General features: G+C 36.6%; 2 protein-coding genes across 2 annotated transcripts; one reads left to right on the forward strand and one right to left on the reverse strand.

Annotated features, from left to right (window-relative positions):
• The first annotated feature begins 1,400 nt into the window (after positions 1-1,400).
• LOC139431747 (uncharacterized) lies at positions 1,401-11,489 on the forward strand. Its single transcript, XM_071199861.1, has one exon. The coding sequence runs from the start codon at positions 1,401-1,403 to the stop codon at positions 2,295-2,297; it is 897 nt and encodes a 298-aa protein (XP_071055962.1). The 3' UTR covers positions 2,298-11,489.
• An 11,079-nt stretch (positions 11,490-22,568) lies between these two features.
• LOC139431997 (uncharacterized) lies at positions 22,569-27,750 on the reverse strand. The gene is made up of 4 exons (XM_071200325.1): positions 27,676-27,750; positions 25,431-27,315; positions 25,117-25,256; positions 22,569-23,486 (listed from the first exon to the last, which is right to left on the reverse strand). The coding sequence occupies exons 1-4, from the start codon at positions 27,748-27,750 to the stop codon at positions 22,569-22,571; spliced, it is 3,018 nt and encodes a 1,005-aa protein (XP_071056426.1).
• Positions 27,751-27,861: the final 111 nt, after the last annotated feature.

Below are 27,861 nucleotides of genomic sequence, written 5' to 3' on the forward strand. Positions count from 1 at the left end.
GTTTTGAACCAATCTTCCATCCATCTGTTTTAGAATCGTACCTTATACCCATTCTGAGATCAATTGAATCCCGTTTGCCGTACATATAATATAAATTTCTAATTCCGACGGGTAGCCTTCCAATAGGTATACGCTCTAATTTTGCATCGGGTTTCGTCAACGTTGACGTTGAAGGGGATTTTGATACATCAGCTCCCAAATTTTCAATCATTTGCGAACCCTTGGGAATTACGGACGGACTTTTAACCTCAAACTTATCAACATCTTCATCACTAAACTTTATCTCTTTAATTTCCCCCTTAACTGTTTTCTGTTGAGTCTTTCGATGCAATTTTATCGGTACCTTTACGTCATCCAATTTTTTCGATATATCCTTCAAAGTATCGCTTAACGGTCGGTGGAGTTTAGCTATAAGCGCGTCATCGCGTTCCTGGCCTTGTCTAATCGCCAGGCGTTTACGCTTTATCGCATTCGTGATGTTTACTATAGCTCTATCACGTTCGACGTTTGACCGCTTGCCTACTTTATTTTGTTTACTACTATAATTGGCCATCGATGATAATGGTGATGATGATGACCTCACACAAACGCATGTAAAATAGCAATGCGTCTTTTCAATCTGGGTAGATGTATTTATCCATGCCTATACGATATCTACCATCCTTAACTTCAAAGTCTTTCATTATAATTAATGGGTTATATTTACCGTCGTTCCAACAGCGTCTACACATCTCTTTAAATTCTTCAAACCTCATATCGGTATTTACATGTTCGTCGTATACATGTTTCAAGTTCACCTCATCCTGCTTGAAAAGCACTAACACGTTAGCGTTATCCCGAATTAGATGTTTAGGTATACGCGTATAGGTCTGTGTAAGGTAGAAAGAGTCTACGTTTCTATGTCTACCCATAGAAAAATACGCTCGAATTTTATCCTGCTTATCGCACGCCACATCATCGAATATAAAAATTGAATTCTCCTTAGCTTCATTCGGATCCACTACGGCGTCATTATCGCTGAATCGATAGAATCCAATTTCCGGAAGTCGATTCAAAACTAAACTTAAAAGTTCATATTTCGGTTGCCCCAGTGACTTTGAGTAAATGTAGATATTTTCGAATGTCAGACCATTTTCATCAAATATTAGATTCAAAATTAAATTTGTCTTCCCACAGCCAGAAGGTCCGCAGACAATTGCGCGTAAACTGTTGGGTATTAAATCGCTATGTCTACGCTTCGTCTCCGTTGCTGATACCAGCCGATCGAGATCAGTCAATGGCATAGTTAGAGAAGGGTGTTTCACTACACGCATGTTGTCAAAAATTGACTGAGACTCTAACGTACCTGCACGCATATATAAAGGCACCGGTTATGTTTGAAATCGCATCACTTGAGAGTAATGCTCACTCAAGGTAACACATCAACAGTAGCTTCGATTCGAGGTGGAGGAATTTTAAATTCAATTATCAACAAACTCCCCGTAGAGTTACACATTCCCGGATATCAATTTTGCGGGCCCGGAACAAAGTTGAATAAACGCTTGGCACGAGGTGAAAAAGGCATAAATCCGTTAGATCGCGCCTGTAGAGAACACGATATAGCCTATAGGGATAATAAAACATTAGATCAACGTCACGAGGCCGATAGGCGTTTAGAGGATACCGCTTGGGAAAGGGTGAAGGCGAAAGACTCATCACTTGGTGAAAAGACTGCGGCGTGGTTAGTCACAAACGCTATGAAAGCGAAACGTAAATTAGGCATGGGGCATAAGCGTAAAGGTGTTGGTGGTAAAAGCCGGCGAAAACGTCGAGGTGGATCATTGAAGTCGAAAAGTGGTGGTGGTGGTGGTGGTAAACAGGTGACCTTTCAAAAGGGGATAGTTAAGCGTATAGCAAATGATTTACCAAAAAACACCGATAGTTTACGAGAAGCGGCGCGATTGGCGTTGAAAGGTGCTCGCATAGCTGTAAAGTCTGTAGGCGGAAAGCGAAAAGTTAAAATTCCACGAACAATCCCAATTCCGGTTAAACGAGGAGGAATATTACCACTTTTACCTGCGATATTCGCCGGACTGTCAGCTCTCAGCGCACTATCCGGAGGCGCGGCCGGAGTCTATAGAGCAGTAAAGAAAACTCAAGAGGCGAAGGATAAAATGAAAGAAGCTGAGCGGCACAATAAAGCAATGGAGGACATTGCGATCGGAAAGACGGGGAGTGGTATTTACATTAAAAGGTACAAAAAGGGATTGGGTATATATTTAACGAAGAAGAAGAAGAAGACTCAAAAAAACTTTTAAGGCTGCTACCCAAGAGACCTCTAACCAACTTTGATATACTACGTTACGCTAAATCTCTAAATATCCCAAAATTCCGCGGCGTCTATATGCGAAACGCATTACCAAAAGGGGGCCCTAAAACGGATGAAGCGGCGGTGGTGAATTTAGATGTACAAAGCGGAGATGGAACGCATTGGGTAGCCTATAGAAAATCCGGTAATAGAGTGTTCTATTTTGATAGTTATGGGGATCTCAAACCCCCCAAAGAACTTTTAAAGTACTTTAAAGACACTCAAATTATATACAACCACGATAATTATCAAAAGGACAATCAGTACAATTGCGGGCATTTATGTATAAAATTCCTACTTCAAACGGGAAACGGGTCATATGTATAACGATGTCGCAGACGTTCACACTGGTTGGTACGAAGAGCGAAATTTCTGAGGAATACTTTCCACCTATACAATTGGATCCCAACTTTAACTATTCATTGGGACTGATTGGTCTGTACACATATAACAGCATACCCAACATTGAAGAGGGAGTTAACGATAAATTCCACTTTACAATAGTAAATCCCATCAATAAACGGCAGCAGCAGCAGCAACAGCAGCAGCAGGGGTCTAAGAATACTTCAAAAGAGGTAATCGGAATTCCTACGGGCGTATACGAAATTTCAGATATTGAAAAATATTTGCAAAAGGAGATTCTACGGTTGGTCGGATTGGATAAGATAGATAGACCTGAGACCCTATTGTCCCTCAAGGCTAATAACAATACGTTACAGTGCGAGATTAGCAGCGACTACTTGGAGATTGATTTCACAGAATCCGATTCGATTGCTTCGATTTTAGGATTCTCCCAACGTACACTGAAACCCGAACAATTACACAGATCCGATCTCCCTGTAAATATAATACGCGTGACGTCCGTTCGCGTGGAGTGTAATATAATTTCCGGATCATATTACAACAATAAGCAGTCACATACGCTATTCGAATTCGCACCGGCGGTAGATCCTGGCTTCAGTATAAATATAGAGCCTAGGAACCCAATATATTTTGCAGTCGACACCGATCGACCGATAACGAACATTACCCTTAGACTCCTGGATCAGCGCGGTAGATTGGTAAACTTTCGAGGAGAGGAAATCGTACTTAGGTTAGAGCTGAAACGTGTTGCATTATAATGGGATTTATGTTTGAAACGCCTGGTGGAACCTATCGCCCACCACCACCACCATCGCAACCTACCTTGAAAAAGGGTAAAGGGTATAAATGTAAACGTAAGAGAACGTCTAGATCAGTCTGCAGAAAGACTTCGTTGCGACCTGACAACGTTCGTTTCCTTCAAGATTTGGGGTACCATGTCAACAAAAAAATTAAACATTTATAGAGATCCTATCGTGGATAATTCCATCGCTAGGGAAGAGGTGCACAGTTACCATCCTTCAACAAATTCGTTTCAAAACAACGACGTGTTCACCATTGAACTGAACCAAGAAGATGTTTTATTTTCCTTTTTCGAGAGTTATATACGAATTGAGGGTAACTATGTTAAAAAATTGACGGATCCTGCAGATAGCGTAAGTTTAACGCACAATTTGCCGGCATTTCTATTTGAGTACATCGCATTCGAACATAATGGCGTTGAAATAGAACGTGTTCGTGAACCAGGGCTCACATCGCTAATTAGAACCCTTCTACACCATAACGATGTGGAATGTAAATCATTGGAAATTGCCGGGTTAAAATGGCCTCCTGAAGGAGCCTTACCCACGGTGGACAGCGCAAACGATAACTTTGTATTTCAAATCCCACTTGTGCACATTTTTGGATTATTTAGAGACTACAATCAGGTTATGAGAGGTCGTTTCAAGTTTAGGTTTGTCAGAAGCCGCACAGATTCAAACTGTTTTAAATCTATATCGACTAAAGCCGACCCCAGCACTGCAGAGTTTACCATAAAGACAGTGTCATTACTGGCGAAGCATGTTTATCCCAGTCCATCGATAAAGATTAAACTTTTGGATGGGCTAAATAAAAATTCGAATATAGCCGTACCTTTTCGTAAATGGACGTTTTATGAATTGCCATCTATGAGACGGGGGAATAAAGAGATTTGGCCTGTTACATCAACTACTAACAGGGGTAGACCGCAATATGTTATAGTGGCATTCCAAACCAATCGAAAGGATCAGCCGAAATCTGATTGTACGCTGTTTGACCACTTGAACATTATAGATCTTAAAGTCTATTTAAATTCATATTCCTACCCATTCGAGTCTATGAATTTGGATTTTACGAAGGAAAACTACGTTGAACTATATAAAATGTATACGGAATTTCAATCATACATTTGGGAATCTAACCGAAAACAGCCGATAATGGATTTCAACAGTTTCAAGAAAAGACCTCTATTCGTAATTGATACCACAAAGAATAATGATGAGGAGGCAGCGCCATCTGCATCATGTGAAGTGCGGCTTGAAATTCAGAGTGATAAAGATTTTCCCGCCAACACGAAGGCATACTGTATCCTAATACAGGAATCTATGTATACCTATAAGCCGCTGAGTGGGGAGGTCTCAATCGTTATTAATTGAGTCAATTTCGATTGCGCATCATAGTCAGAGTTATGGAGTTGCGTAGAGCGGTAGTTGATATTCAGGGGTTCTATATAGACTCTGAATTCATAGTTAAAGAATTCACACTTCTGGACCTTATCACCGACTATGCCGTACATCTCCACTTCAAGGCTGACAGACCCTTTCGATGCTTATCGGTTCAAGATCAACGATCCGCCAAGTATTTAGAGCGAAATCACCATAAACTATCGTATATTGGAGGATGGATGGACCTGTCGATGGGGTTAAATTTACTGGATGATATACTGTCGTTCTATGATGAGGTGTATGTGAAGGGTAGCCAGAAGAGGGAGTTTTTGGAAAGCAGACCCTATTATCGGTTCCGATGTCATCGGAATTTGACGGTCAGGGATATTGCCTCGGAGTTTTCTGAGAAGGCGGTTGAAGAAGATACTAAATTGACGGCGACTTCCAATCCATGCTGGTTCCACAACGATTCTCCCGCAGTTTGCTCGCAAAATAACGCCATAATTTTAAAGAATTTTTTATGTAATTTGCATAGACGTGTTATATAAGAAGTTGTTAAATTTTTTTTGTAATACATATATTAACTTTTATTTATTGTATTTATTTTTGAATCCTTCATGCATTCAGTGTCTGACCTCCATCACGCAAACATGTACATTGCGAGAGTTATTTTAGTATATACGCTCTGGGCGCTTCCAATACGAATTTTAATGGAAGATTTGATGTACGATAGGGATATGGAAATCTATAAATATCTCAAAGCATTTGGATATTTAAATGGGAATGTGAGCGGTTTACATCATCATCAGATGGAATATACAACAACAATGACGGAAGGGTTACGTAAATTGCAGGAATATTTTCACCTGCCAGTATCGGGTGAAGTTGATTTTAAAACTTTGGATTTGATTGGTAAACCAAGATGTGGGAATAAAGACTTGGAAGACATATCAGTAGACGCTAAACGTACGATACATCGAAAGTGGGGGATCCCAATAGTTAAATGGGCCATCTATAATAAATATCCAGATGGCTTTCCCAATATCGTTGAAAGGGCATTTGCGGTTTGGGCTAAGCATATAGATTTAAAGTTTCAGAGCTCGTTTACCGACGTCAACATTCTAATCGGGTTTAAAGGTTACAACCATACGTGCATAAGGAACGTTGGATCAATGTGTGGTAGTACATTCAAAAATGGGATTTTAGCTCACGCATACTATCCTTATATTAATGGACGTAATGTTGAAATCCATATAAATTCAGATTTAGAGTTTGATTTATCCAACTCTACAGTAGATGGGAAATATAACCTATTTTTGGTAATGGTGCATGAAATTGGACATTCCTTAGGTTTAATGCATCGAGTTGAACTCGATTCCATCATGCATCCCAACTATGGTAACATGAGAATTGAGGATTTCAAGTTGAATAGCAGAGATATTGTGGCAATTCAAGCTATATATGGTAGACCCAAATTGTATACATCATCGACTGTTTCAAGTCACGTTACATCATCATATAGGACCACGACGAGTCGGTCTACGACAAATCCTGCCGTTCAACCCTCACCCTTTAGAGACGTTTGCGATGTGGATTCAAAGTTTTCCGGTTTTTTGATTCACTATCAAACCATGTACGTGTTTTACAAACAATGGGTTTGGTTAATAGATTTAAAGTCTAAACGACCTAAACAACCCAATCCTATAGACATAAATGATTGGCTGCCGACTTTGAGGAATGTTTTTCGTACTGTAGACTATAGTTATAAAGTGTCTATCTCGCCTATAGGTGACCTTATACTTATAATGGAAAATGCAATATACAGAATTGATTTTAAGAGTATGAATGTGCGGTCTGTGTGGCCGTTCACTTCCACCGAGTTAGGGTTTAATAATTTTACTCGAGTTAACGGGATAGTTACAAGCAATTACGGTTTACCTTACATATTTTTCGATGATATGTACGCAATTCAAGTGGATTTTAATTACTTTAGAAAGGAGAGAGTTATAGTTTCGATTGGTGAACTTTTTCCGGGAATCCCAACTTCTTTCAATGGGATTTACAAAGGTTCCGACGGCATATTTAATTTCTTTGTTGGCGATCGAATCCTCCAATACGATGAATATTTAAAGGAGGTTGTAGGCACCTCTGACAAGAGTCTATCGATATTAGGGATAACTTGTCCCTATATATCAATTTTAGATCAATTGAAATCTCTCCTCTCAACAATCATTTCAACCAATCTCTCAATTCCCATAAATTATTGAGATGATGGGGGGAGGGAGGGGGTAATTAATTATATTCACCCGTTGCGTGCATTTAAATTCAGTTCTCCATTGGAAATGGATATCGAGGGAGGAGTGAGCGACGTCTGTGAAGAGATGGGCTTGGATTATTGGAATTCAATCGGCGCGCAGTGGAAACGGTATCGTGAATTGATAAAAAAGGAGACTAAATTTATCGGGGAAACGCAATTTTCAACTGAATCTTTCAGCATTAAAGTTGGAATTAGCGTCGCTAGAGGGGGTACAACCTGTGTAAAGTTCGTAGTTAGAACATGCAAAGGTTTGGAATCCCAGTCGCATCAAATTACGTTTTTACGTCAAGATTGGGAACATCTAATATCTACCCTTAAACTGATACGTTTCAATGTAGAAGTTTCCTCGCAGACGCTACCATTAGCCGAAGGTAACCTAAAGGTCGAATTTGATGATGATGATGATTACCTGTATCTAACGTATGTGATTGAGGATTCCGAAAGTGGTGTATTCATACCGATTTTACTTCATTCAACGGATATCGATAAGATTTTCGCTACGAAACATTCGACTACGAAAATGAAACCGTCTGAAATAAATTCGAAATCGGTAGAGAATAAACTTCTCGATACAGTGTACAATCATATTAAAATTGCCGGCAGAGGAAAGTTTAGAGTTGGAGACGCTGTTCGTATCAGTAAATATAAACATGTGTTTGATAAAGGATATCTGCCCAACTGGACCGCCGAATTGTTTAAAATCGTTAAAGTGAATATCACAAATCCAGTTTCGTATTTATTGGAGGATGTGCGTGGTCAGCCGATTAAAGGCGCTTTTTACGAATTCGAACTTCAAAAGACCGCTCAACCCAACGTTTACCTCGTTGAAAAGGTGTTGAAGAGGAAGAAGGATAAGTTGTACGTAAAATGGTTAGGATTCGATTCATCCCATAATTCTTGGATATCAAATAAAGATATATCATAAAAATTTTTTTTCTATCGATGTGAATTATTTTTTAAAATAAAATTTACTTTTTTAAACGTCTATTTTACTCGAGTTTCTTTTTTCCTTAAGAAACCACATTTGATAAGGGTTTGCAGCATAAGAACGTTGCGTCCAAGTCGTTTCCTTAGGAAACCACACACTTGATAAGGGTATACTCTGTAAAGGGTATAAAGTCTTATGCAATACCGTTTTACCGCATTTTGGTTAATAATGTATAATCAAAGAGGTGAGCTCTAAATTGTTAAATTGTTAAAGTTTAAGTTTTGAGTTTAAAATTCAAATTTTTTCAGTTAAATTCATTGTGGAGGAGGTGGCGGGGAGGCTTCTGCCTCCCCATTTAAAAGTAAGTCTCAATACAGAGGTTTAATTTCATTATTTTAATTTATATCTTTAAATTTAGAAGGTGCAGAAATCGATATTCATGTCGAGGCAAGTGCCTCGATACAAGTGTCCGAGGGGCTTCACGCCCCTCGGGTCGGGCATTTTTTACAGAGATATGGGGACGTATGTCTCCATATTATATAGGCTAGAAAGTGAGTTTATTCATTTTAAATTGTTATTATATTTATATTAACTTTTATTTTTTAATTTATTTAGATTAAAATGCCTCGACCTGAATTTAATTTGTTTTCTTTATCAAATTTCCATCCCCCCGTACATATATCTTTAAAGAGTTATTTAATATTAATTCCTCAATGCGTTTGGATTATTTAAAAATATCAAACGATAATTTCTTAAATTATAAAAAATTATTTATTTAAAAAAGTATACCTTATTTATAATAAACTAACTTATCTTTTATATTTATCTTACAAGCTTATTTTAAAAAATAATATACCGTAAATTATAATAAACTAACTTATCTTTTATATTTAACTTACATGCTTATAACGAGCTACTTCTACCATTAAAAATTGGTATAAAACTTCGGAAACTGTTACTCTTAAACTTAATTTAAAATGTGGACGTACCAGACAAAAAGCACACCACATTTTCTCGCTTTCCACTAGCTCAATGAATTCACTCTTATTTATAATTTCACGCCCCCGAAAAATGGGATCAATTGTATTTTCAAATCGATACCTCCGAATTCCGCTGAATTGTCGTTTGGGTTGAAATCCTTCTTTATATTGTAAACCACCAAAATTAAGCTTGATTTCGAACATATCCCAACAATGGCTGCAAACAGGTCCGTGTTTAGTTTGACAGAAAAATACCCTCTTGTATACTACTCCATCCCCATTTATTTGATTGAAAATTTCATCACTAAAGTATTATTATTATTATTAACATCTCAATTATTATCTTTAAAGAGTATATTTTAATTTCTAATTTACCTGAAAATTTCAGCATTTCTAAAGATGGCGCATTGTAACTTATGATTCAGTTCATAATTAAACACATCCATTGTAATGCACCTAACGTCCACATCATCGGAACATTTTTTATGCGTTCCAAGCTCGAACCAATTATCCTGGAACCACGTGTTCCATAAGTCTAACACTACTTTCCACGGCAAGTATTCTCGGAGTGATAGTATATGTAGACGATTCGATATGTTTACATTGATTTTCGCTTGAGCCAAATCGATCAGCGAAGGTGCGTTGATCAAAGCCATTGTAGTATATGTTAACGTAAAACAAGTTAAATGATACTAAACTCCTTAATTTAAAATTATTGTATTTAAGCGAAAAGTCGAGAATTCGTAATCATTATCTAACCGCATTAACCCCATTTAACGGTTGCGAGATTTTTATTCTGGTGATAATTTCGTTAAATTATTTTATTTATTTTAAATTAAATCTTTTTTTTAATTTACATCAATCTAATTTGATTAACGACAGCGATAGGGATGATGCAATAATGAGGGAGCTACTCCCTTAGTTCAAGGGTATTTTGCGGTTTTTATATTTTCTAATTGGTGGATTCACTGATGCGCGCGCATCTTTTTTGGCTTAGGGTAATTACTATCCCTACCGTAATTTCAATGTAGTCCGAGGTAGCCGTTCATACTGATAAGATGTCTCGTCTAAATCTTTTGGGTTCATACGTTTTCCCATTGAAACGTTCGCTTTCTTCGCTACAAATCGATCATCCTTACCCGATTGTGAGAGCTAAAAGAATCGCATCGAACAAATGGCCCTCCGTTATTGTTGAGTTGGAAGATGGTTTTACGGTATATTTACCGTTGAGAATTGCCGAAGCTATAACTGATGAAGAGTTACGGTCCCTCGATAGGATGTCTTTAGTATATCTCGGAAAGAGGGATTTTGGGAAACAGAATCCTGCGAATTTAATCCGATTCGATCAGAAAATTTTTACGATTCCTTCTCCGGTAGCGGACGTCGCTGAAAATTTGGCGGTGGCCCATACAGTTCCGGAAGTGTCCACACCCGTCAGCAGACGATATCATGGGGCAGCACGGGCCCCTCTTCGCGAACGTAACCAAGACGGTTTCTATTACAATTTAGCGACCGATGTCGTGAACGGTACTGACTAATCTTATTCGTTAATTATGTTTAATTGAAATTTAAATTTTTAATATATCTATTAACTGTAATTTTTTGTGATTTTCTCTTCCTCCTCCTACCCTCAATCAATCAATAATAATAATAATAATAAATAACCTATTTTAAGGTGAGTATTATTTCAATTCAGTCATCGCTCCGCGGGGGATTAACTTCCGCTGATAAGCATACGATCGTTGACGCCGTCTCCTATTGAGCGTTATCTGAAATTTATGTGCAACCTATTGTAGTATAGATGGCGCTTATGTAATTTTTCTCTCCTCCCAAATATATATTATATATCGCCACCGTTTTAAATTTCAGTCGACGTTTAGAGTTACGATATGTCTCAACGCGATTTGATTTTTGCGATACAAGGTTTAAATGCCTTAGGTATAAACGCGGACAAACCTAAAGTTCCCATTTCGTCGTTAGAGAAGAATAGGGTGTATCGGGTGATACGTTTCACGCAAGATCCGGAATCGTATCAAGACCTTCTGGCAGAATTGGAGCACGTTAGGGTATATATACCGCCCCTTTACGCTGAGAACATTTGGAAAGATATCATCCACGGACAAGAGCGACTCGATTCGATTAGGATTGGATTAATCTATGAAGGATATACACCCGCTACCGAACGATTGAGATTTAAAGTTTTGTAATTAAAGTGCTACACAATGGGTAAATGTTTAAATAGTTTACTATCTTTTGTCGCCGAAATTCTCTGCACTTTGATCGATGTTATCACAAGCGCTGTCTGCATATGTTTATCATTTTGGGCATGTTTAATTTAAATTTAAATTTTTAATATATGTATTAACTTTAATTTTTTGTGATTTTCTCTTCCTCCTCCTCCTCCTACCATCAATCAGTCAATCAATCAATCAATAATAATAATAAATAACCTATTTTAAGGTGAGTATTATTTCAATTCAGTCATCGCTCCGCGGGGGATTAGCTTCCGCTGATAAGCATACGATCGTCGACGTCATCGCCGTCGTCGTCATCGCTCCGCGGGGGATTAGCCTCCGCGCTGATAAACGTATGAGCGCAATAGGGCACTAACATGGGGTTGAAGGCGGGTGGGGGTTGAAGGGGGCCAATAGGGCACTAACATGGGGTTGAAGGGGGATGGGGGTTGGAGGGCCCATTAGGGCACTCACATGGGGTTGAAGGGGCCAATAGGGCACTCACATGGGGTTGAAGGGGGTTGGGGGTTGAAGGGCCAAAAGGGCACTAGCATGGGGTTGAAGATGACACCGGAAGTGACAAGATACCGGAAGTGACAAGATACCGGAAGTGGGATGACACCGGAAGTGGGATGACACCGGAAGTGACGTCATGGGGGATTAGGGGGATGGGGGATTGATTTCCGGTCCAGAACCGGCATTATCTATCTACTTTTAGTGATGAAGATGTTGATAAATTTGAGGTTAAAAGTCCGAACGTAATTCCTAAGGGTTTAGGAGCTGATGTATCAAAATCTCCTTCAACCTCGGCGTTAATGAAACCTGAAGCAAAATTAGAGCGTATACGCATTGGAAGCTCGTTGAAATTAAAAATTTATATTATGTGTACGGTAAACAGGATTCAATTGATCTTAGAATGGGTATAAGATACGATTCTAAAACCGATGGATGGAAGATCGGTTCAAAACCTGTTGAATTTACTGACACACACATATTACTTGACGGCGGTAAATTAAATATCCCAACCAGTCCGGGTTTATATGAGCTCATACAATTGAAGGGGCCTAAAAATTTCACGGAAGAGGATCTTCAGAGGTATAAAGATATCCTAACGTTTACGGGAGCCCGTAAACAGAACTATACCGGGCCTATAGCGAGTAATCGTTCTGAAAAATATATTAGAATAATTAAACCGCTATTTAACAACGCGGGCGAAACCGCGTGATCAGGACTAGAGGTCAATTCCAATCGGGTTCAGTATAAATACTGGAATGATGTTAACGAATTGGTAGATTGATTGAGATTGTTGCACGCACCGTATGCGGTCGGAAACAATTCGTACAGAAACGAAATTGCGTATATTGTAGAGGAGCTTAAAGAAATCAACGTTACCATATAAATTACAGACAGGCGGATATGTATGGAAGCGGTGGTGGCGGTGTTGGGGTACTTATGTGAATTACAATCATTTAATTTAGTTTTTAGCCTTTTTGTTTCCCGTTCACACGAAGAGCAACACCAACCGCACTCCGATCAGTAATTGTTTTAATAGTAGGCATTGTAGGCGCTATAGTACGTAACTCTGGCTTAGGTAACATTTTATGAACACATTTACTAGCCCATGCTTAGATTTCAACTCATAAACCTAAATTTTGACCCTTACGATTTGTTAAATCCTGTCTAATCTCCATAATTTCCTGGGTTCTTTCATCGAGAGATTCTCTTAAAGATGCAATTTCTTTAGGAATCTAAATTTTTTAAATTCTCATTGCAAGTTTCTAAATGTTTAAGATCTCTATGAGTTGTAATGGATAATTGAACATATCTTGAAACTAGATCCGTGTTTCGTAATTTATATTCTGTTAGATCATTAGTACAATTAGTGCGTTCCACTGTTTCAAATTCATTCGAAGAGTTCGCTATGGACTTTATTGTAGATGTTGTTCCATTATAAGGTTTTAAAGTCGATGATAATACAGGTTTTGGTGATGAGAGTGAGGAAAAGCGAGCAGAGTCCTCTACATCCAGCAACTCTTCTTGGAGGAAGGAAAGCTAATTTGAGTCGAAATTGAAGTTGCTAATGAAAAAATTTTCGGTAGCAAACCTCAACTCTCCTGCTTGGAATTAAAAATTGGTGAGGTACATCCGATAGTATCTTTAAAACGATTGGTTAAAGCCAATTTTCTTCTTTGTTGGTGGAGCTTGAGAAAAACATTATCTTTCTCCCCGAAAGATATTTACTACAAATTGATGATGAATTCAACGAAATGGTGAATTCGAGAGAGTATGATCAAATAAATTTGAAACTAATCGAACGCAAACCTGTGGGAAAATCTAACGCTCTACATGAATTTGAATTTGTAAAGTGTTAAGAATGTTTAATACATAAATTAGAGTATGGATTTAATAGAATTTAGTAAATATAGTCGGTTGTAGCAGATAAGGTTGTATGAATATCATATAAATTAAAATTTAATGAATTTGAAGATATAAAAAACCACGATGGAATTTTTAACTACCGAAACCGTTAAAACTACGAGGAATTTATTGAATATTTCCAGAACTGAAGAGAAACTTAAAATACTACAAAAATTAAATAAAACAAATATTCGATTAGTAACTAAATTTACGTACATCTAATGGGGGAATAAGAGACAAGAGACGTTATCAATCAATCTTATGCGATATAGCAAATAGGTTTAAAAATTCAAAAATCATTGGCGGTAGCGAGAGATATTAAAAGCGGGAAAGGATTTTGTAGAAAAAGAAGTGATCGTATTCAATGGAGAGATGTAGCTTCCGCATTTCAGTCCCGTATAAGAACAGGTGCTATTCTTAATATAGTGCATAAAGACCCTAGAGCGTTTTTAAAAGATTGTATTCCTCTCATCCAGTCCAGAGTGCGAAACGCGTTAAAACAAAATATGATTGGTTAAAAAACTGAAAAAGAAGATATCAAATATTTGAATACCATCAATTTCTAATATTACACTCATCTTCCATTAAATCGTTATTAATGAATCTTATTGAAGCTATAATTAATCAAGTAAGTCGTTTGCATGATTTCTTAGGCACTTATTTATTATATTTTTATTTTATGTTTTATAGATGGGAGAATTTGCGGAACGCAACTCTGGCATTCGTTTCCAGCAACTACTTATTGGTTTGCATCAATAAATTTTCACCGCTGCAAGGAGGCACTTACATTTCGCTACCTTCCAATTTGTCGAGAAATAAAAAAGGTGCTATCCTCAACATTCGTAATTATAACAACCTCTGTTTTTTGTATTGTATATTGGCTGTTATGCACAACATTTATTCATGTGAATTCGCTTCTTTAATATCGAAGAAATTTTTAATTTAAACGGAATTCAATTTCCTATTGGTCTATCCGACATAAGTAAATTCGAAAAACTAAATCTTTCAATATCAGTTAATGTTTACGGATTCAATAGTGATTGAGAGATTGAGATTGATCATTTTAATTTATTATGTTTAGAAAGTAATGGTACTGTTTAATACTTGATTTATCTCCGTTGTTGCACAATTGTTGAACAAAAAAAATTTAAAATTTAAAAATTTTAAAGCATTGACGGACCGTTGTTGGTTAAGGGATACAATTTGGATAGCATGGACCACATTAGTAGGGGTGGTGGTATGTTTTGACACCACGTTTTTTCTCAAGTTAGTAAATATGTTAAAGATGTCAAGCGGATGTTATGTGATGCTCTTGTTTTGTCTCAATTTAATTACATGGTTTCTGTATATCATCCAGCCTTGACTGCTTTTGATTCAAATAGAATCCAAAACATTCAAAACTGCATGTCTACATTTTATTTATGGCATACGAAAACATGATAAGATTTCTCATAAGTTAGTTGACGCTGGATGATTGTCGATGAGGAACAGAAGAGTGCTTCAGCCATTGGTGGTTTATCATAAACTAATGTTGAGCAAGACTCCAAGTTATTTATATAGGAAGATTAATTTTAGATATAACTTTCATGATCAATTGACTAGGTTTTTTTTTTTATTTTTCCACCTGACCATTGCACGGGTTTGTTTGAGAGATCTTTCTCATACCATATTTACAAATTCTATAATCTTATTTCGATGGCTGATAAGAAATTAAGTTTATCGGAATTCTAATTCCATCCTATTATTGAATGAATGAATGCGAGGTAGGTAGGTATCAAGGTTTATACAACCTTGGGCTACACGGTGAAAGCTTGTATTAGTGATTGTGGTGGAAGTAATGTTCAATTATAGAGAGATCTTGGTGTAACATATGAACATACTTATATAAAACACCAAATTATTGGGAGTAATATATATTTTTTTCCTGATGCTCCACATCTGCTAATATTAATTCAAAATTGGCAACCATTTGAACAACTGATTCAAACAAATGATTTAGAAATAAGCAGTAATTTCAAATTAAATGAAAATCATGTACGGTGGTGTCAAAGATACGAAACACAAAATGTTGCTTTGGCAGCTCAACTGCTATCATATACTACTGCGGTGGCGTTAAGAAAATATAGCTCAGTAGATAAATAATGAGAGTTCTGGAGCGGAAGTCAATCCCCCATCCCCCTAATCCCCCATGACGTCACTTCCGGTGTGATGACATCACTTCCGGTGTCATCCCACTTCCGGTATCTTGTCACTTCCGATGTCATCTTCAACCCCATGTTAGTGTCCTAATGGTCCCTTCAACCCCTTCACCCCCTCTTAGTGCCCTATTGGCCTCCTTCAACCCCATCACCCCCTTCAACCCCATATTAGTGCCCTATTGGCCTCCTTCAACCCCATCACCCCCTTCAACCCCATGCTAGCGCCCTAATGGCTCCCTACTACCCCGCTTCAACCCCAAGCATTCATAGATTAATCCAAGCTTAATCGAATCGAGTTGCTCTTGTCCGTGTATGATATCTTTCCAAATGCGATCAGCGTAAAGGGGTGGTAAATATACCCTAACGCGCTCCAATTCTGCCAGAAGGTCTTGATACGAATCTGGGTCTTGCGTGAAACGTATCACCCGATACACCCTATTCTTCTCTAACGAAGAAATTGGAACTTTAGGTTTGTTCGCGCTTATACTTAAGGCATTTAAACCTTGTATCGCAACAATCAAATCGCGTTGGGACATATCGTAACGCTAGACGTCGACTGAAATATAAAACGGTGGCGATACATAATATATATTTGGGAGGAGATACAAATTACATAAGCGCCATCTATATTACAATAGGTCGCACATAAATTTCAGATAACGCTCAATGGGAGACGACGTCGACGATCGTATACTTATCAGCGGAAGTTAATCCCCCGCGGAGCGATGACTTAAAATATGTTCTTTATTATTATTGATTGAGGGTAGGAGGAAGAGAAAATCACAAAAAATTAAAGTTAATACATATATTAAAAATTTAAATTTCAATTAAACATAATTAACGGATAAGATTAGTCTGTACCGTTCACGACATCGGTCGCTAAATTGTAATAGAAACCGCCTTGGTTACGTTCATGAAGAGGGGCCCGTGCTGCCCTATGATATCGTCTGCTGACGGGTGTGGACACTTCCGGAACAGTATGGGCCACCACCAAATTTTCAGCGACGTCCGCTACCGGAGAAGGAATCGTATAAATTTTCTGATCGAATCGGATTAAATTCACAGGATTCTGTTTCCCGAAATCCCCTCTTTCCGAGATATACTAAAGACATCCTATCGAGGGACCGTAACTCTTCATCAGTTATAGCTTCGGCAATTCTCAACGGTAAATATACCGCAAAACCATCTTCCAACTCAACAATAACGGAGGGCCATTTGTTCGATGCGATTCTTTTAGCTCTCACAATCGGGTAAAGATGATCGATTTGTAGCGAAGAAAGCGAACGTTTCAATGGGAAAACGTATGAACCCAAAAGATTTAGACGAGACATCTTATCAGTATGAACGGCTACCTCGGACTACATTGAAATTACAGCAGGGGTAGTAATTACCCTAAGCCAAAAAGATGCGCGCGCATCAGTGAATCCACCAATTAGAAAATCTAAATTCTAAAAACCGCAAAATACCCTTGAAGTAAGGGAGTAGCTCCCTCATTATTGCATCATCCCTATCGCTGTCGTAAATCGAATTAGATTGATGTAAATTAAAAAGATGTAATTTAAAATAAATAAAATAATTTAACGTAATTATCACTAGAATAAAAATCTCGCAACCGTTAAATGGGGTTAATGTGGTTAGATAAAGATTACGAATTCTCGACTTTTCGCTTAAATACAATAGTTTTAAATTAAGGAGTTTAGTATCATTTAACTTGTTTTACGTTAACATATACTACAATGGCTTTGATCAACGCACCTTCATTGAAAGATTTGGCTCAAACGAAAATCAATTTAAACATATCGAAACGTCTACATGTACTATCACTCAAAGAATACTTGCCGTGGAAAGTAGTGTTAGAGTTATGGAACACGTGGTTCCAGAATAATTGGTTCGAGCTTGGGGCGCATAAAAAATGTTTCGATGATGTGGACGTGAGGTGTATTACAATGGATGTGTTTAATAGAAAGCTCAATCATAAGTTACAATGCGCCATCTTTAGAAATGTTGAAATTTTCAGGTAAATTAGAAATTAAAATATAGTCTTTAAAGATAATTGAAATGTTAATAATAGGTTTGTTCGAGCAGCGGCAAAACCAATCTGCAAATTGGGAGACGCATGCGCAGTATGGTAACTGTGTTCGAGCAGTAAATAAATCCCGAATTCTGACTTTTTCGACTACCAGTCGTGTGTTCGATCAGAATTTAGGATTAGTTGGGTACTGGTTGGGTATAGTTTTTACAATTTGCTGAGTTTCGAAAAATTGTTGACGGATTGTGTACTGTCATGCGCAGTGGATACTTTGCGAGTTTGTTGGTAATAAACGTAGCACGTCGAGAGGGCGACACAATCGATTTATATTTGTAAACACAATATCCGCTTTATTATTCTGTAATTGTTGTTAACACGTTCTTAAGTACCTAGTATAAATCAGAGTATAAATAATCATGTCCGATATTTCGTCGTCAAGTGAAGATGTGCCTTTAGTAAATTTTGAGTCAAGTGATGATGACCTAGAAGGTGAATTACTTGATACACCAGTGCGAATAAAGCCAAAAAATGAAGAGTACTTCGAAATAACAGTACAACAGTATAGCGACTCAAAATTTATGGAACATTTTCGTTTGAGTAGAGTAGTTGCTGAAGATCTAGCAAATCGATTTAAAGCCAGCCAGTATTATAATTATCAAGCCGGAGGAAATGGAAAATTAACAGAAAAACAACATATATTAACCTTTAACTGGTGACGTATGGGTCTCTGGGACCCGTGTCTGTTAATTTTGGTTGCTGAACAACATATACAAACACTTTCAGACTTAACTCTTCAATACCTTCCTAAAACATAGCAACTTACTCAGTCGGTAATGTTTTAATTGTTTACGGCGTGTATTGAGCCCACGACAGCGACTCATGGGCCCCAGGGACCCGACGTCGTCGTAAACGTTAAAAAAAAAAAAAATTTAAGGTAGATGTTGACTAAAAAATCCAAATAGGCTTCGTTTCAAAATTATCCAAGTAGGCTTAGAAAAAAAAAACGATTTACTGTGCATACAAAAAATTTATAACAGTTGATTTTAAGCGTCCTTACTGTAAGCATCATCTTTGTCTAAACTATTCAATTTCTGAATATAATCTGAAGATACTTTATGAAAAGTCATTGTTGGGGTATCCGGGTGCATTTAACTAATTGTAAATAGAAAATATTATCAAAGAACATAAATTAAAAAACAATGGCCACAAAACGTTATCTCGAATCTACGAGACCGGATGATCCAAATTTCCTGATTTTGAACTTCCTGAAGTGGACGAAAATGCAAGTGATAAAGACGATTGTCCTAGTGATTACTACTCTAAAAGTTGCCATAACTCTGACTCTGAACAAGGTGACAGTGATATAGATGATACCTGCGCAGTACCTGTACGAAACGTACAATTACTAAACGATGAAAGTGAAAAAAGTAACCGAAAAGAGAGCCGCGTTAAATATTTTTATGGAAAAAATAGATTGAAGTGGGCCACACAAGAGAAAAAAAGAACAACAAGAGTGTCCGCCTCTAATAAAGTAACCATAAAACTACCAGGCGTCAGAGGACCTGTAAAAAATGTTCAGGATTCTTCACGTATCTCCGATATTTGGAATTGTCTATTCTCACAAGAACTCTCCCAAGAAATAATTTCCAAAACAAACCAAAAGTTAGAAGCCAATCGCGAAAAATTTCAAGGTACAACTCGCATAGAAATCCGAAATGTGGATGAGATCGAATTTCAAGCGCTATTAGGGTTGCTCTTGTATAGTGGGGTCTTCAAGTCAGGACATGAAGATTTGAGTTCACTGTTTGCGACAGATGATACTGGCCGTGATTTATTTTGCTGTACGATGTCACTGAAGCGGATATTGACGTTATTAGCATGTCTTCGATTCGATGATTCAAACACAAGACAGCAAAGAAGAAAAGATAATGCTGCAGCACCTATATCTTGGTGTTTCGAAAAACTAGTGTCAAACTTTCAAGATAACTATATTTTGGGAGAATATGTCTGTGTAGACGAAATGCTAGTAGGATTTAGGGGTCGCTGCAGTTTCAAAATGTACATCCCAAACAAACCGAATAAATATGGCATAAAAGTGATGATACTTACCGACACCAGAAATAATTACTGCTATAATGCATACATATACAGTGGGAGAAATTCAGATGGTAGGGGATTGGATACAAACTTATTGACTCTAAATAAACCGACCCAAGCTGTTCTTCGACTTGCACATCCAATTTATGACTCCAATAGAAATGTTACAGCCGACAATTGGTTTACATCGGTTGAACTTGTAAATGAACTTACAAAGAGAAAATTAACGTATGTGGGCACAATGCGAAAAAATAATAGGGATATATCGATTGCATTTTTATCAAATAGAAGACGCACCGTGGGCTCAACGTTGTACGGGTTTCACGGAAATATGACTTTGGTTTCTCATGTACCCAAAAAATCCAAGGTTGTTATTGCACTTTCTTCTATGCATCAAACATCTGGCATTGATCAAGAAACAAGGAAGCCCGAAATAATAGCGTTATATAACATGACTAAAGGCGGAGTAGACAGTTTAGATAAAAAATGTGCGAATTATTCCGTCAATCGCAGAACTCGTAGATGGCCTATGGCAGTTTTTTACGCAATGATTAACATGTCTTCCGTTAACTCATATATTTTATACAACTGTTTACCAAATAGAAAACAAATCAGTCGGTTAGATTTTATCAAGCAATTGGCAAGAGAGCTGATACTACCCGAACTGAAACGTCGTACATATAATGATAGGTTACCATCCCAACTTCGGATAACGATCAATCGGATTTTAGGACCTGATGCTCCTGAAACACTACCTCTAGCAGCTGTAGAAAATACTGTAGAGCGTTCCAAGCGCAAACGGTGCTACATGTGCCCAAAAAATGTGGATAGAAAGACATCATATTACTGCAAGGACTGTAAACATCCCATTTGTCTACAATGTTCGGACATGCTCTGCAGAAATTGTGAAAATAGAACCTAGAGTGCCATTTTTAATTTTACTTTGTTATCATATATATGTTAAACAATATGGACATCATAGATGTGATCCTTATTTAGTTTATTTGTATTTCTTTCTCTAAGAATAAAATAATACCTTTTTTTGTAGGCTATTGCTGTTTATTGTAGGCTATTATTTATTTAATACCGCCCTTGTTAATAGTAATAAAATGAGCAGAATCCACTTTTCTAATTAAGTAAGGTATGAAGTGAAGCATAAAACGGCAAACTAAAAGAAAAATATACCAAAGGCTCTTAAAAAGACATGGGTCCCTAGAACCCAACGTCACCACGCACGTCCCTCCACATGCACGTCACCAGTTAAAGGTTAATATTTCTGTGGTTTGCTGGTCATCAGACGGCTTCTTTCCGAGATGTAGCTGATAGATTTAATATTAGTATAAGTTCCCTACAAACTGTAATCCAGCGAACAGTGTATTTTATAAGCAACCTATCAGACGAAGTAATACAATGGCCATATACAATGTTTAATACAATGTTTTCATATTTTTACTGTTCGAGCTGTGACAAATATCGTACTAGTTCGCAATTAATCGTTACGTGCGCATACGCATTCATGAATGCACTAATTTGTCACAAACTAATACCTAATTCTCTGCTCGAACAAACCTAATACTTTAGCGATGAAATTTTCAATCAAATAAATGGGGATGGAGTAGTATACGTGAGGATATTATACGCTGAAACTAAACACGGGCGTGTATGCTGGGATTGTTGGGATATGTTCGATTGGGAGCTTACAATTGGTTATTTAGAAAATAAAGAAGGATTTCAACGAAAACCACTAAACAGCGTAATGGGGGGGTTTCAAATTATAAATAAGAGCGAATTCATAGAGCTAGTGGAAAGCGAGAAAATGTGGTGCGCGTTCTGCTTGAATCGCCCAAATTTTCGAGTAAGTTTAAGAGTAGAATGTTCCGAAGTTGTATACCAATTTTTAATGATAGAAGTAGCTCGTTATTAAATCAATAGAAAAGGATATTATAATAGTATATAAAAGTATCATTAAGAGCACGTTTTACTGGAAATAGACTAATTTAAAGTTTTAAATAATGTAGGTATATTATTTTTAAAATAAGCTTGTAAGTTAAATATAAAAGATAAGTTAGTTTATTATAATTTACGTATAATATTTTTAAATAAATTTTTTGTAATATAAGCAATTGTTTGATATTTCTAAAAAGCTAATTAAATATGAACTTTAAAGTTATATGTAGGGTATGGAAATTTGATAAATAAAACAAATTAAATTCAGGTCAGGGCATTTTAATCTAAATAAATTAAAAAATGAAAGTTAATATAAATATAATAACAATGTAAAAAGATTAAACTCACTTTCTAATTTATATAATATGGAGACATATGCCCCCATATCCTGAAAATAGAAGCCTGGTCCGAGGGGCGTCAAATCACAAAAAATTAAAGTTAATACATATTATTATATTAAAAAAAATTTAAATTAAACATACTCGAATAAAATTATACTATTTTCTACTTAACCTACTTAAATATATTTAAACGTTATTCGAAATAGTTGTAAAATGACCCCAAGCCAATGTTTTAATACCATCGGCATCGATACATCGCTTGGAATCATGTGGGGAAAGGGCCAATTTGTTTTGTAAAACGGTAAAAACCGTGTGGTTAAAACTTCTAAATAATAACTGTTTTCTACACAAGACGGAATTTGAATGTAAACAGTCGAAATAATTTTGAAATGAAAGCTTTTGTTTAACCACAGCTTTCCTAATACCTTTAGATTTTTTAGTAACCCGCCCATCAGCAACCCGATTTGCGTACACCTTCGATCTTAAGCCAATAAATTCGACCATTACGTTTCCGCAATTTTCATCTTTCATCTTACCTAAAACCGCTTTATTTTGCAAGGGGATGTCAAACCGATTATCGGGACTGTAGTTAGATGTATCAAATTTATCTAAATTTAATTTAACATCATTATACACATCGTCAGACTTAATTAGTACGGTGAAACTGTCGGTATCCATGTAACACAACTGAACGTCCTCGCCGTATTTAGGTTTTAAAAAATCATAATAAAAATCGTACATTAATAATTTTGAGAGTTCTAAAACTGTAAAACCAACGTATAGAGGCTTATCGTAGACTACATGAAGACGCTCCATTTGAATTGCCGAAAACGTTTCTGTGAATACTTTAACACTTTTAAAATTTAATTTAGCGATTAAACTCCGAGCTCCAAGTCTAGGTCGACCTGCGGTTTCGCCAGACCTGATATCGTCCCAACTGGTTACTAAGCGGACGTCGACTCGCTTATCAACATTTTCCATGGTTTTACCGAAAACTGCGTTGTTCATTAATTTAAAAAAATCCTTTTCAAAATCATTTTTAGCCGATTGGCGTAACTCTGTATTTTTATCTATACAGTGTGTCCCCGGATAGGTGAAACGACTCTTATAAAAGGTAAAATTTTTTCGATATTAATTGTCATCTTTTGGGGTTTAGCCCTGCTTGATTAACGACTAATTTTGAACATATTATCAATTATTAAAAAACAAGTGAGCCTTGACAGTGAAAGAAAAACTCTTTTTGTGGCAGGTAAAGTACCTTTTCTGTTTACAGTACGTGAAAGTGTTACTAAGAAGTTTTGTTCAGAATGAAAAACTATGGGCATATGCAAATTTTCGGATTGATCGGCCTACTTTGAAAAAATCCATATCAAACAATTTTATTTCTAACAAAGACTGCCATGGAAAAACAAAATTGCTTTCCTGTCACTGTTAATCTCTCAAACTGTAATTTAGTAAACTTAAAGTGTTTTTTAAACAGAATGTTAACATTACAGGAAAAAGTTTACGTGATTCAGTGTTATGGAACCGGGAAAAAAACGATTATTGCTTTATTTTGTGAAAAATTTCCAAATACTGGAAATAAAAGAAGTACTTGTTGGCGTTTAATCAAAAGATTTCTTACAGCAGGAAGTATTCACTCTAAGAAAAAAAAATTATGATGAAACTGATTAACTATGATCAACTGTTTTCCTTTGTGGGCGAACACACACTTAATTTCTTGTGAACATTTTCAGAACGGTTTGTTTATTTCTCCCTAATAATCTGAATCTCAAAACAAAAAGTCGTAATAAGGTACTATTGACGAAAATAATAAACAATAGGTTTTATCAAAGTAGGCTGATGAAAATTTGCATATGGCCATAACTTTTCATTCTGAATAAAATTTCTTAGTAACATTTTACCATACTGTAAACAGAAAAGGTACTTTACCTGACACACAAGAAGTTTTAGCTTCAGTATCAACACTCACTTGTTTTTTAAAATTTGAAAATATGTTCAAAATTAGTCTTTAATCAAGCAGGCCTGAACCCCAAAAGATGACAGTTAATATCGAAAAAAATTTACATTTTATAAGAGTCGTTTCACCTATCCGGGGACACACTGTATATGACTTTAACCAAGGGGATTGTTTAAACGATAAAACTCTATTTACTTTACTTATAATTAATCCGTGTGCAACGGCTTGTTTTAAATTTCTGTAATGAATCACATAATTTGTCTTATCAAATAAATTTGGAATTAATCGTTTATCGCTCTCACATTTACAATTAGGGGGGATTAAATTTTCGGCTAAGAAAGGTAGATCATTATGTAGGTTGTGCAAGTGTTCGGGATACGCAATATCCACGTATAAAATATATCCGAAATCGTAATCGTCGGCTATATTATTAAAATCTAAATTTTGAATTTCGTTTTCAGTCAACCATTTAAAGTCGGAAACGGGCATAAATTGAGATATTGCCCACAAATACAAATTGTTAGCGTCCCAATTTATTAAAAATGTAGAGGGTGAATTAGCATCATAATTTTCCATATATTTATTATTTGCTTTAGCATGACGTAGAGAGCATTGGGAAATGCCCCCACGGATACCTTTTTTAATGAAATGAACTTGATCAATATTCGTCAACAATTCCAATTTAATTTTAGTGAATTTTAGCATAGCATCTCAAGATAACCCCGGTGCCGTATAATAATGCGCGGGATCTAAACCGTACGTTTTGAAACATACCCGTCTAAATTTCTCAAATACATCAGCTAATAGAAGAACATCGGTCTTTAAGTATAAATCGGAATAATCCTTAAAAGTATGACAATTAAATTTCTTCCAAACAGTTTGGGCATGGGCATATTGCTCATCAGATATTCCCTCTAAATTTAAATTATTAAAAAATGCCTCTTTAGGGGGTAAGGATGTGGCATTAAGCCTATCAAATGATGACATAAAGGTGTAGGGAAAGATTCCCTTTTTGGTCAGCAATTTAAAATAATCATTGTGTGGGTAAAATTTACGCACGTTAATAAAATCAAACTCATTAAGGTTACCTGCTAAAGAATCTAATGAAGACGCCATGAACCGAAATGAATCAACAAATCTTAATTTAAAGAAAACATTTTTAACAGATTTGTCTTCGCTAATTACCTTATCAACCAACACTCTTTTACTAAAATTAATGTATCTCTCTTTATTATTAGGTAACACATCAAGTCCATCTTTGTCTGCATCACCCATTTCTTTAATAAATAAATGACAATCATACCCACTAAAGTTATGAAAAAATATCGGAATAAAATTTTGAAGTTTGAAATTTCGATTACAATTTGAATGGGTGGGACCTCGGTATTTGCCGCTAATATGACAATGATCACGAACCTTAACCTGGTTTGAAGTAAAAGGATTTTGACAAATAATACAATTTTCTGCCGATTCGAAATGCCGTTGCTCATCGGCCGTTAAAGGTATAATTGGTTTTACAGTTTTAAAGTATTTGTTGTAAAGTAATTTAACATCATCAATTAATTTAGAGATACAAATTTTAGGCGCATCCGGTCCCGCATACGTTTCAAATTTATTTAAACTGCTATCAATATTGGAAACAATGTAATAAGCAAAACTGTACGGTTGATGTTCCTCAATTTTTTCCGTAAAAGATTTAGCGCTACTCTGCTTACAATAATCGATCGGTTTTAAAAGCGATTCAAAGTCAGCGTAGATGACAAAGGGAGCCATTTGAGCGAATTTATAATTGTTAAATTCTAAAATATTTTGCGGAGTTTTTAAACCGAAAAAGTTTGGTTTAGATTTTAAATCGGTTGTAGGTAAAACGGTCATCACATGATTACAATCATAAGTCTGATGTGCGAGTAACTTGTCTGCGGATGAAAACCGCGTCAAACATCCATCACAAAGATGTATAGAGCCGTTGCGGTTCACCCACTGGTTTGATATTAGCCTTGAAAGATTTTTAATTAAAACGAAATGTCCCTTGCCGTTTTCGTATAGATAAAGCAAATTTATATGAATATCGCGTCTTTGTTTGGTAAAATAAATTGGCCCTTCCACCGTGTATTTACCACTACTACTACTTAACAATTCGTAAACATTAATACTTAAATTATTTAATTTTTCTACATTAATGATATCTTTTAAAGTAATGGGAAATGTAATCCCTTGTAAATTAAGTACTTGACTATAATGAGGGTAGCTTGTAGTTCGATCGTGACTATGATTTGCAGGATGAAGAGCCGCCGTCAAACACCACGCTAAACAAGCATCGTCCTCATAGTTTTTAATATTTACGCACGCATGTTTTTCAGCAATTACCTGAGATAAACGTATATACGATGACCCGGGTATAGGTTCAAATTTTTTAATATTAAGCAGGAGGTGAGATACGGAGAAGAAGGCCCACCCAGAGTCGCGTTCTTGAAATTCTTCGCTTTGAGCTAAAATTTCCCTACACTTCCCAACATACACCTCATGCAAATCTGTACCCACCGAAACAACTTGAAATTTACAATTACAATTTTTCTCAGACATTAATACGTCTTCATCCCCATTTTCATCATACGCGGCTTTAACATAATTTGCAAAAAACTCAATCTGAACCTTTATAGAGGGACCACAGCGATCTAAACTAACCTCAATCATTCGTTTAACAGCTCCTTCTGATCTTGTTAGGAACGATGGTATATCATCATCGGCCAACACGTCTGCGACTCTATAGGTGCAAACTCTACCTTTAAAACATGATTCCAATCTATCGACGTTATCTTCACCTTCGACCGGGGTTGCATGTTCCAACCTTAGATGAGTCCGTAGGTGAGTGGTAGATATAAAGTCAACACCGCAAATTGGACATAAGGGCGATGACAGACACGGCGGTTTTCGTCGAATCGGCTGCCGACTCGACCACCGTCTCGGCGTATACTTCTAATGTTTCATATTAGTTAAGGCACACACAGCGTTGCCCACCGCCTCTCGGCTCTGTGGCCGACTCGACACGTCGTTGACTCGTTCTGCAGCGGCTGCTTCCCGAACAGAAAGCGGCTTGTTATTCCACGTGTTTATATCTACCCGGACACACAGAGCTGTCTTTCGTTCGGTTTTCCGATTTTAATTTCATGAAAATAGGAAGAACTTGTGAATGTTTTTGCCGACCAAAACATGACAATAGATGCAAAAAAACAATTAGGTAAGTTCAAATATTTATTTATAATTACAAGTAAGTTAATATAATTATAAGTATTGAGTTTATTTTGATAAATATTGACAATATCGATCTCTAACAGCAGTGGCTCTAGAATTTCCTCTATGATATGAATCTGGTGGTAAACTCTGCATATTGGATTCAATTTCATTCATGTTCTCTTCAATAAATAGGTTTTCTCGCAATCCATCTCTTCTTCTAACAAAGTTATGTAGAACACAAGTGGCTCTAATAATAATTTCAATTAAATCTATGTCGACATCTAG

This window comes from Onthophagus taurus, chromosome 11, assembly GCF_036711975.1.
Source record: "Onthophagus taurus isolate NC chromosome 11, IU_Otau_3.0, whole genome shotgun sequence".
NCBI lineage: Eukaryota > Metazoa > Arthropoda > Insecta > Coleoptera > Scarabaeidae > Onthophagus > Onthophagus taurus.